The sequence below is a fragment of the Salvelinus alpinus genome, chromosome 26 (genome assembly GCF_045679555.1).
Source record: "Salvelinus alpinus chromosome 26, SLU_Salpinus.1, whole genome shotgun sequence".
NCBI classification, from domain to species: Eukaryota; Metazoa; Chordata; class Actinopteri; order Salmoniformes; family Salmonidae; genus Salvelinus; species Salvelinus alpinus.
The window spans coordinates 20,734,800-20,747,100 of record NC_092111.1 but is presented as its reverse complement, the minus strand read 5'-3'; the positions used below and the strand labels follow the sequence as shown (position 1 = coordinate 20,747,100).

At 43.2% G+C, this 12,301-nt stretch overlaps 1 protein-coding gene across 2 annotated transcripts; it reads left to right on the top strand.

Annotated features, from left to right (window-relative positions):
* The first annotated feature begins 730 nt into the window (after window positions 1-730).
* LOC139554908 (serine/threonine-protein kinase pdik1l) lies at window positions 731-12,185 on the top strand. 2 transcript variants are annotated; one of them, XM_071368173.1, is made up of 3 exons: window positions 731-977; window positions 3,610-3,905; window positions 7,248-12,185. In XM_071368173.1, the coding sequence occupies exons 2-3, from the start codon at window positions 3,621-3,623 to the stop codon at window positions 7,986-7,988; spliced, it is 1,026 nt and encodes a 341-aa protein (XP_071224274.1). In that variant the 5' UTR covers window positions 731-977; window positions 3,610-3,620; the 3' UTR covers window positions 7,989-12,185. The 2 variants fall into 2 exon arrangements, with proteins under 2 accessions (XP_071224274.1, XP_071224275.1); XM_071368174.1 differs by lacking the exon at window positions 731-977 and adding an exon at window positions 1,313-1,443.
* Window positions 12,186-12,301: the final 116 nt, after the last annotated feature.

The window sequence follows — 12,301 nt, the reverse complement described above, 5'->3', positions numbered from 1 at the left end:
CTGTGGTAGGGGAGTTACATTTTCTGCAAACCATTTTGATTAAGATATAATACATAATCTAGTTCTTATTGATACTGCCTAATATATAAAATCATGGTTGAGATAAAGGTATCTTTCAGTGTGTCATTTCATTCAAGATCATTGACTTAGTCGCCTGTGTTGTGTCAAATGTAATCTTACATCCTGCATGGCATCACTTTGGCGCAAACTAAATGTGGCATTCAGGGGGGTTGCCGGGAAAAACAATAGAATTTTACAAACATGAAATGTCACGATAACTTAAGAATAAAGTTCTTGCCATAGATTTGTATTCAAAATGTTTGAATAAATATTCAAATGATTTTACTTTTTTAAATTTAACTAGGCAAGTCAGTTAAGAACAAATTCTTAATTTACAATGAAGCCTTACCCCTGCCAAACCCTCCCCTAACCCTAATCCTCGTTTTACTGGTGTAATTAAGCTTTTCAGTAGAATATGGGAGGGAGTTGCCAGGGCAAGAATCAATGGGCATGGTCTGACACAGGAAGTTGGTGGCACCTTAATTGGGGAAGACGGGCTCGTGGTAACGGTTGGAGCGGAATCAGTGGAATGGTATCAAATACATCAAACACATGGTTTCCAGTTTTTTATCCATTCAATGCGCTCCGTTCCAGTCATTATTATAAGCCGTCCTCCCCTCAGCAGCCTCCACTAATTTAAAGCTATGCAATGAACGGGGGAACACTTATTTCCCCTTTCAGCTAGCTGGAGGTTTGCACAAAAGGCTCAACAACAAAAAAGTGAAAGGAAGGGGGCAGTATTTCCAACGGCTGCTGCTGTAGAGCACCCTGGCTGTGTTGTTTTGGGAGCGTGCAAGCGGGCGCGCGCTGTTGACGGGGTACTTGAGCTGCAGGTTTGCGATCATTCAGCACGGACCTTGTCTTGTCTGCCAGAGAAAGTCAACAACAAATGAATCGTTGAGGGAAGACGAAAACAGGTAAATGTGTAGCTTGCTAGATTTATAGTTAGCTACTCTGTTTCCTTTCCTCGTCTTCAGAAGAAGCCAGCTCTTTTGTCTGCCCGTGCGACATGGTGCTTGGTCGTGTGGGACTGCGTTACGTTAGCTAGCCGAATTGTGCGGAGCCAGAATAAGCTAGCGCAGAAGGACAATAAAGGTGTCCACGATTTGAACAAGCTAACTAGTTAGGTAGTTTACTTTACGTAAGGCCGGGTCACCCCCCCGTGTTCACGTTTTGGTTTTTGCCCAATCACTACACATCTGATTCAAAATAACCAACTCATCAGGCCGGCATTGTAAATAATAATTTGTTTTCTAAACTGACTTGCCTAGTTAAATAAAAAAAATCACCAATCTTTGATTTATTTAATGTAACGCTAGGGCAAAAACCTGCACCTAGCGGGCGGGGGACCCAGGACCGAGTTTGGGGAAACCCTGAGATAAGGTACTGAACTAGCTAGCTAACTTGTCTACATTCCCCTGTGGTAACATAGCAACATATAATTTACATGTATATAGCTAGCTAACGGTAGTTATGATTCTAACAAACTATTATTGTATTTTTAGCCAGCATTTTCTTCCTTTGCTTGCTAGCTAGCTAAAAACAGTTTCGCTTCCGTGTTAGCTAGCAAGCTAATTCTCCTCGAGTTTAGCTAATTACACTGAACTTACTATTTGATAGTAAGATAGTAGTTTATTTATTCTTACATATTTGTGCAGTAGGCTCACATGTCAGGAAATGGCATAGCTAACTTTCCCCTCAAATGCTGTAGCTGTCAGCAATGCGTTAGTGCGCAAATAACAGGTAAAATCTGTGAGGGGGCAATGTTGATTTGTTTACATGTCGCATGCTTTGGCCTCTGAGGTGTTCACATTTGCTCTCTTGCGGGTAGTCCAATATGTAATCGTTTGGAGCCTAATAAAGTCCAAGGACTTTATATGATATCGTCAGAGGTAGACTGGCTCAGGCAGCCAAAAACTCAATCTAAACGTGAAATGAATCCTAAATTGCGATACGGTTCAACACTGAACAAAAATATAAACGCAACATGTAAAGTGTTGGTCCGATGTTCCATGAGCTGAAATAAAAGATCCCAGAAATGTACAATATACACAAAAAGCTTGTTATGCTCAATTTTGGTGCACAAATTTGTTTACATTCCATTTAGTGAGCATGTATCCTTTGTCAAGACAATCCATTCACCTGACAGGTGTGGCATAACAAGAAGCTGATTAAACAGCATGATCATTACACAGATGCACCTTGTGCTGGGGACAGCAATAGGCCACTTTAAAATGTGCAGTTTTGCCACACAACACAATGTCACAGATGTCTCAAGTTTAGGGAGTGTGCAATTGGCATGCTGACGGCAAGAATGTCCACCAGAGCTGTTGCCAGAGAATGTAATGTTAATTTCTCTAACCTGATGTTGCCTCCAATGTTGTTTTAGAGGAGTATTACTGTCTGTAATGAATCCTTTTGTGAGGTAAACACTCATTCTGATTGGCTGGGCCTGGCTCCCCATGGTTGCATCCCTGTCCAGTCATGTGAAATCTATAGATTATGGCCTAATGAACATATTTCAATATACTGATTTCCTTATGAACTGTGACTCAGTAAAATCTTTGAAATTGTTGCATTTGTATTTTTGTTCAGTATAGAAACATAAAGCTTGTTACTTTTAGTATCACATCAAATAATTTCACAAATGCAAAATATACACTTATGTACACTGTTTTAACTGGTTTTTATCATCGACAATATTTTTCAGTGATCAAACATTTCTCGTGGCCGCCTTTTGGTACACACAGGTGTTCGGGGCATGCTAGATAGCTAATTGTCACCCGTAAACATGCGCTGTATGGTGATATGGCCGGGTGGGTACCCTATCCCTCTATGGCCGGGTGGGTACCCTATCCCTCTATGGCCGGGTGGGTACCCTATCCCTCTATGGCCGGGTGGGTACCCTAACGCTCTATGGCCGGGTGGGTACCCTAACGCTCTATGGCCGGGTGGGTACCCTAACGCTCTATGGCCAGGTATCAATGAGAACTGTTCTAATAAGTATGATTTCTTGCTGATATGGAAGATAACGTCTTTATGCTTCCAAACCGTAACGCATTTTAATGTTCAGGCCGAGTGTTAGCTCTCAAAACTCCCCAGTACAGAATACGCCTTCCTTCAATGACTCCTATGTGTAATTTAATGGACTGGGAGTCATGATCAAGTGCTATCTTGTGGGTAGAAAGTCAACTGTCCTATTTTACTTGCTAAAATTTAAACACTGTTATTTGTGTCATCCATCTGACAGTGTGTCACTTGGCTAGTTCATTTTCCTGAGATAAAATTAATCAGACTACATCTAGACTAGGCCTATAGCTATGGGTTTTGATGTGGTCAGGAGCAGGGGCTGTCATGTCAACTCACAGATATGCATTTCTTAATTTAGTATGACGGATAAACTCACCTTGTTGGGATATTATTCAGTAACTGAGGGTCATCAGGGTTACATTCTCAGTTTGTTCTGCTGACCACCTAGCTCTCAACAACAATCAGTGGTACCCCATTAACCCCACCGCCTCCATCCTGCCCCCCCCCCCCCCCCCACAGTGAGGAAGAGGATGGTGAGCAGCCAGCCGAAGTACGACCTGATCCAGGAGGTAGGGCGTGGCAGCTACGGCGTGGTGTACGAGGCGCTGGTGAAACGCACTGGGGCCCGGGTGGCAGTGAAGAAGATCCGCTGCCACAGCCCAGAGAATGTAGAGCTGGCCCTCAGGGAATTCTGGGCCCTGAGCAGTATCCAGAGCCAGCACCCCAACGTCATCCACCTGGAGGAGTGTGTCCTGCAGAGGGATGATCTGGCTCAGAGGATGAGCCACGGGTCCAGCTCCCCACTGTACCTAGAGGTAATACATTTTATATGGATGAATGGCTAGAAAGATTGATAAATAAAAGGCTAGCTGTAGTAAAATGCAGATAGACCTGTCCAGAGGATGAACCAGAGCTCCAGCTCCCTGCTATACCTGGATGTATATATAATAGACTTAAAACACAATGTACAGATACCACCTTTTACACATGAAGCACAGGGATACACAATGAGTACAAACAATAGATGAGTAAATAATTAAAATGTAATAAATTAGAACTGTAGTAAAAGCAATGCATTGCATCAAATGTACAGAAAGGGGAGGAGGCAAAAACAACTGGGGGAGATGGGAGAGCTACTGGGGTTCAGGTTTCCCTTTGTCAATGTGACAGGGTTGCTCATATGAAAGGACTCTGCTAGCGGACAGGAGAGGGTTATATATGATGTCTTCAAATAGGCTCCAGGAGGATAGGCTTGGGTGGTATATAGTATACTGGAGTATTTGGAAATAGCCACGGGCTAAATATATTTTTTTAATACCGTCAATACCTCAACTATTTTTTGAAGTTGAAGTACATTTGAATATTTGTTGGTACTTAAGTAAATGCCTGCATCAACTTGTGCAATATGTCACCTTTCACATAATTTTCCATTATGAAGCTTACCGGTAGTCCCCAGTCATGTGGCGTTTGTTTACAAGCACATAATGATGAGAGACTGGAGCCTTGTGAGTCACTCACTGTTGTTCAGCACGGGTCAGGTGATTTAGTTGCAGTATGGAATTCACAACTGTTTGTCTGCTAGATATCTTAACTGTCTAAAATGTGCTAAAATGCTCTGCAGTTGTGCGTTTTGTTTGCTAATTTAGTTGCTAGTTAAGTGGTTAGCTTATTCCAAAATCAAGCTTCGCTTGGTAACAGCAGAGAATTCCCCTCCTGGATGAAGAGCCGTGGATATCCCGGTATGGCACACTGTCAGTATGAGAATCTGGATGCCCCCAAGCCTACAAGTGGGTTTATGTGTAGGTTTTAAGGATGGGCCTAGTTTTTGAATCCCCCCACTGAATCCCCCCACCAAATATCAAACTTTATGTAGCCTACTTAACATATCATCAGATACTTATGAGTAAGGCCCTAGTTCAAACACATTGTAAGCACATGGAAGAGTACAAATTCAGACCAGAGGAAACACATCTTGAGCATATCTGTTGAAAGGCCACAGAAGAACCTCACAAACGGATCTACGCTGGCAGGGCGGAACTTACCATTCAACCTCAAGGTTCTGTCTCGCATATGCTGAGAAGCAACTTTGCAGCTGAAGAGTATGTGGTCAGAGCAGAGGTGCAGGAATCTGATTATGTTGATGGGTAGAATGTTAGTGGAGAAGCTTCTTTTTGAAGTCCTAAACTCAATTCACCAAAGGGCAATTATAGAAGTGATAGAAAACACAATACCAGGATAGCCTAAATACATTTACCATAACATAAGTTTACAATAACACAACTTAATGTAACAAACATACCATAACGATTGAATTATGTAGAACAAGACAGGACAGATGCACACACTCCGTAGATCACAATGTTGGCTATAGGATGATGTATTGGACATTGAGCACAGTCACGCTACTTGATAAAGGGAGTGTTTGATTGTTTTCCCTTCTGGCTGTTCTACATATTGTTGCCAGCCACACAAGTGGCTGAGTACACTGCTGTACCGACGGACACAGAGGTGACCGACATGGGTAGTCCAGTGTTTGCTAGTAATTCAAGGCGTTAGCTATTGTTGCTTCCAGTGTTTTGGCCTCTCATTCAGCATGTTGGATGCCTCTACAGAGTGTTCATACTGTGACTAGTTAGTTCAGAAGACTGTGTTCTGTTTAGCTAGTCATCCTTGTGGCTCTGTGTTGTCAGGTGGTGCCTTCAACACTGGTTTTTAAGGGGGCATCTCATGTCCTCATTGAGCACTGTGGTTTAAAGGGACTCCTCTCTCCCGGCCAATCTGTCTAGTCTGTTACCAACAACATGTTCCTCCCTCTTGGCTCACTGAGGGTTTAAAGGGCCTGGCAACAACTGATTGTAGCCTCTCAGCGGCACGTGGGCCATTGTCACACTTGCATACATTGTCCGACACGCTCTACAAGCTTGTTAAACACTGCAGCATGTTGGGCTTGGCCGCTTTCCCAGAATCCTTTGTTTCCGACCGAGTCTTCTTTTCTTGTTCTACTGCTGCTTATAGAGGGAGAACATTTAGATAATGGGACAGGATTACCGTGTGGGGTGGGGGAGGAACCATCATTATAATAGATCAGAGGCCAGGGACTGTATTATCTGACTGGCAATGCTGGTGAATTATTTCAATCTATTAGGTTACGGATGGCTTGGCTCACTGACCAATTTTGTGTACAGACTGGTTTTCCCTAAGTGGTGGGACTGTCAATGTGTTGTTTTGTACCATAAAGATTGTCAGGCATTTGATTTGTCTGTAATTCAAAACCCAAATAGTTTTGCTGCTGGTGTGTGTATGTCAAAATCCTGCAGCACATTTTCTATGGGAGAGGATAGGTTTTTGATCTGGTCAGCTGTCAAAAGGAGATGTGTGCTTGATTAACCCAGTTCATCCAGCAGAAGTCTTTTTAAGATCAGAGCCGTCACAACGAGTTTTGATTGAAAACAAAAAAACACAAGGAGCCAGCGAGACAGATAAACCGACAACACACACACCCCTCCATTTGACGGCTCACAGAGGAGGCTGCCAGTCACGCTGTCAATTCAAAGCCAATGGCACGAGACAAGGCAGTTTTGCGTTATTGTTGAAAATTCTCTTCTCCCCCCCCTCAAGTAATTTAATAGAAGTGTTTTTCTTCTCCCATCTTGGCTTATCAATAATCAGGACTGCCACTGTGTTTTAGATTACATAATCAATTTCCCTATTTCCCTGTCAGGTAGATTTTGTTCTGATTTCTTAGTAATTTTCCTCCAGTTAGCATTTCCTCTGAAACGTGATGGGAATTGACACAGAGCCTGTCGGCTGGCTCCCAGCAGCCTTTTTGAACGATTTCTTTTTGATCTGTTCAGCAGTCAGTTCAGCATTAATCTTATTGGTGACATTTTCTGAAGCGAGCCAAGTGTTCCAGAATACAGAGCATTGCTCTCATCTCTTATGTGGTGCCAATGGCTGTCATGCAGTCATTGGTTAGAGCATGGTGCTGGCAACCCCACGGTTTTGGGCAAAATTCCTGCATGGGCACATACTGAATGCCTGTATATACAGTGTCTGTTTTGGATTGTGTCTGGCTGTCTGCTGAATTACTATATGATGTACTGTTAATACTAATGGCCTTTCTGATGGCCTTTCTGTTGTCTCTGTTCTATCTCCAGCTGGTGGAGACATCTCTGAAGGGAGAGATAACCTTTGACCCGTGCTGTGCCTACTATCTGTGGTTTGTTATGGACTTCTGTGACGGAGGAGATATGAACGCTTACTTGCTGTCCCGTAAACCCAGCCGCAAGACCAACACCAGCTTCATGCTGCAGTTAGGAAGTGCCCTGGCCTTCCTGCACCGAAACCAGATCATCCACCGGGACCTGAAGCCTGACAACATCCTCATCTCCCAGGGAAGGACCTTGGCGGGAACCCCCGAGCCCACCCTGAAGGTGGCAGACTTCGGGCTGTCAAAGGTCTGCTCCACGTCGGGCCTCAACCCTGAGGAACCAGCCTCCGTCAACAAGTGTTTCCTCTCCACAGCGTGCGGCACGGACTTCTACATGGCTCCAGAGGTGTGGGAGGGCCACTACACGGCTAAAGCAGACATCTTTGCCCTGGGCATCATCATCTGGGCCATGGTGGAGCGGATCACGTTCGTTGACGTGGAGACCCAGAAGGAGCTCCTGGGAAGCTACGTGCAGCAGGGGGAGGAGATCGTGCCCCTCGGGGAGGCGCTCCTGGAGAACCCCAAGATGGAGCTGCTGATCCCGGCCAGGATGAAGAGCATGAACGCGGGCATGAAACAGCTGATCAGGGAGATGCTGTCGTTCAACCCTCAGGAGAGGCCTGACGCCTTTGAACTGGAGCTCCGACTGGTCAGGATCGCCTGCAGAGAGCTCGACTGGGACACGTGATAATTGGAGTGGATAGGAGGAGAGTGGACCATGGGACTTGTAGTCACAACATCAAGCACTTGTATCTAGTCCTAATTCACCACTGTTAGCTCTGGTGGCCGAGGCCACACAATGGGCGTTTGTTTTTCTTTTAAGGGAACAATTCAAATGTTGCAAAGATTTTGGCTTTGCAGTTGGATACTGGGTCAGATGTAGGACTACTGGTAAACCTAGCTCAACAGGTTGATAGCCAGTCTGTAAAAATGTTTGTTTTGAATGTTAACAGAGCAAGGCTGTCCATAAGCACATTCAGCTGTTTGTCTCTCAGAAGGAGAGGTGTTGCTAGCCACCCCGGTGGTTTAGGCTAACCTGTTAACTTTAACTCTAACTCTCTTTAGTTGTTTGCCTACAAATTCCACCCCAGTCTCGGTGCTAATAATCGTACTTTGGATGCAATTTATGATACAGGGAGACCGCATCCTGTGTAGATATGATGCAATTAAATTCCAATTTAGACACGCCTCAGTGATCGTAAACTGTGCACGGCTGGTTTTACCAGTATTCTGTGACCACACCCTGCTCCTCCCCACCAACACACACACACACTCTTCCCACTGCTCAGGTAAAATCGAAGATATACTGTTGGTTGGGATTTGTAGACAACTGGCTGTTTGAAGAGAGAGAAACATGACATATCACATAGGACGGTATTCTGAGCTAGCCCTGAGCCAACTATGGGATCAGGCTAGGTCTTGGTATGCCAGCCCAGCCCAGACATAATCTAGCATAACCCCCAGCCCAGACATAACCTAGCATAACCTCAGTCAGCCAGTGTCATAATTGTCCTGGAATGTGTCATGATTGCCCCATAATGAAAATTATTTTGAGGAATGGAGTGTTTGGAATGTAATTAACTTGAGTCACCATAATTTAAAGTCCAGAGACAGCAAGCTGCTTATTCAAAACACATAAAGGAATGTGTTGTTTCCCCAAACTAACATTGATGTATTTAACCGAAGAGCCAATGTTCTGCTTGTATTTTTAAAATATAGTGCTTGAATTTAGACTTGAATTCTCACAACTGAAGGCCAGTGTAGTTCCGAATGAAACCTGTGTGAACGGAATGGTTAGGGGTATGACTTCACTGGCAATCACTTGATTAAAAAATGCACTTTTATTTTGTTATTTTCCTTTTTCATAACTTACCATGCTATTATCTATCACCTTGAGAAACAGTGTTTACTAGGGGCCTGGGAGGATATATTGTCAAACAGCAAACAAGAAGTCTCTCTTACACACACACACACCGGTGTATTGTCAGCACACAGAACGTCTACTTATGCATGCAATGCCTTTCCCTTCAGAGAGGAGATGGAGGCAGCACAGCGCGCACACAGTTGTCCCTGAGCCCAGAGGTTCTATTAAAAAAAAATACAATTTTGTGTTTTAACCTGATCTCCTCTCACTGTCAGTTTTCACCTCTGTTTCCCCAGAACAGACACACACCTCTGTTTCCCCTGGGTCCCGCTGGATTTAACGGTAATCCCTTTCTCCACGCTTCCTTCCGACAGACTCATACTAAGCCTACTACGTTTGGTGTAGGTGTCAGAGGTAAAGGAAGGTGCTCTCTGGCGAACCCAGGCCTATTGCCTTGCAGGTCATAATTTGTGCGCTTCTAACACTTGTGAAAATGAAAATGTTATCAATATCAGAAAAATGTAGTTTTAGTGTGTCATTCAAACAGTGGCATAAGTTTTAAAATGTATTTCATACGAGCTGGCTGTCGCCAACATTAACCTGCATTATTGCCTTTTTTAAATGTCTTCCATTGCCAAAATCCTCTTGTCTTTGATATTAACATACTTTATGCCTTATTTTAATATCTCCACATACTAGCACCTAGCACTACATTGTGTGATTGTTGTGGTGGCCAGGCACATTTTGTTCAGAGTTTTGGCTTTTGGGTTTTTATCTCTGCTGTTTTACCCCTACAATATTAGCATTGATTGCCCCTTTAATAAAATATCTGAAGCACAGTCAGCAGTTGCTATATTTAACAAAAATATAAACGTAACAATTTAAAAGATTTTACTGAGATACAGTTCATTAAAAAAAAAAAAATCCAGTCAATTGAAATGAATTGATTAGGCCCTAGTTTATGAATTTCACATGACTGGGCAGGGGTGCAGCCATAGGCTTGGGAGCCAGGCTGAACCAATCAGAATGAGATTTTGCCCCACAAAAGGGCATTATTACAGACAGAATTCCTTCTCAGTTTCATCAGCTGGTGGCTGGTCTCAGATGATCCCGCAGGTGAAGAAGCCAGATGTGGAGGTTCTGGGCTGGCGTGGTTACACGTGGTCTGCGGTTGTGAGGTCGGTTGGAGGTACTGCCAAATTATCTAAAATGACGTTGGAGGTCGGCTTATGGTAGAAAAATTAACATTCAATTCTCTGGCAACAGCTCTGGTGGACATTCCTGCAGTCAGCATGTCAATTGCGCACTCCCTCAAAATTGAGACAATTGTGGCATTGTGTTGTGACGAAACTGCACATTTTAGTGGCCTTTTATTGTCCCCAGCACAAGGTGCATCTGTGTAATGACCATGCTGTTTAATCAGCTTCTTGATATGCCACACCTGTCAGGTGGATCGATTATTTTGGCAAAGGAGAAATGCTCACTAATAGGGATGTGCACACAATTTGAGAGAAATAAGGTTTTTGTGCATATGGAATATTTCTGGGATATTTTTTCTGCTCATAAAACATGGGACCAACACTTTACATGCTGTGTTTAAATTTTTGTTCAGTATACATCCATTTTTGGACTTATAAATTAATGATATGTACTCATTGATTCATGAATATACACTGTGTACAAAACAATAGGAACACCTTCCTAATATTGAATTGCATCCACTTTTGCTCTCAGAACAGCATCAATTCATTAGGGCATGGACTCTACAAGGTGTCGAAAGGATTCCACAGGGATGCTGGCCAATGTTGTCTCCAATGGTTCCCACAGGTGTGTCAAGTTGGCTGGATGTCTTTTTGGGTGTGAAAAACCCAGCCAGCATTGCAGTTCTTGACACTCAAACTGGTGCGCCTTCTACATACAACCATACCCCGCTCAAAGGCACTTAAATATTTTGTCTTGCCCATTCACCCTCCGAGTGGCACATATACACCAGTGGAGGCTGCTGAGGGGAGGATGGCTCATAATATCTGGAAAGGAGCGAACAGAATTGCATCAAACACATGGAACCCAAGTGTTTGACGTATCTGATACTATTCCACTCCAGCCATTACCACGATGCTGTCCTCCCCAATTAAGGTACCACCAACCCCCTGTGATATTCGCAATTGTCTTAAATCCTTCTTTAGCCTGTCTCCCCTTCATGTACACTGATTGAAGTGGATTTAACAAGTGACATCAATAAGAGATCATAGCTTTCACCTGGTCAGTCTGTCATAGAAAGAGCAGGTATTCTTAATGTTTTGTACACCTTGTGTATATGAGCTACTACAGAGGCTGAAGGAGGAGTTTATGGACATGTGACTGAATTATTACGAGCGCCTTGACATTGTTTGAGTTGTATATTTGCTGTGATGGTGGATCTTTTTTCAACAGTTACTTCAGCTTCCCATATCTTCTGTCATTGATACAGAAGTGGTATTAGAGTTGGATACTTTGTTGGTGTGCTAGTGGTGATAATGATGTCTTCATTGGCCGAACGTTGGTTGGTCATTGGTGTGTGTGTGTATTGATTGTGTACACGCACAACTGGGGTCACCTACTCAAACACGTTGCTGCTTCTGATGAACTTGATATGGAGATAAAAATAGCTCGTTGCCTGAAATATAATCCTACGAGACTCATCAGATGTGTCACCTTTGGTGAAATCTGCATCCAAAATGGCACCCTATTGCCTATATAATGTCCTACTTTGGACCAGAGGCCCTAGTCCAAAGTAGTGATGTGATATATATATATATGGTGCCATTGGGAACACATACATCGTAAGTGCCCTATTCAGAACAGGACCCATTGCAACGAGAAACCTCATCAGTTGAAGATAAACACCAAGCATAATCAGTGTACATTATAACCAGGTGTATGAGGGGATCGAACTTTTCTATTAACAATATTTCCTTTGTATGTCGTAAGATATTTTGAAGAGATTCAATGAAATGTATCAATAAATGCTGTAAAATGTCATTCATTGTTGAATTGATGGCGTTATAATTAAAATGTTTTTTTTTAAACAACATGGATTTAAAAAAAAAAAATTAGATTTCATATCATAGTAAATGTTTTAGTGAGAATTAACTTGT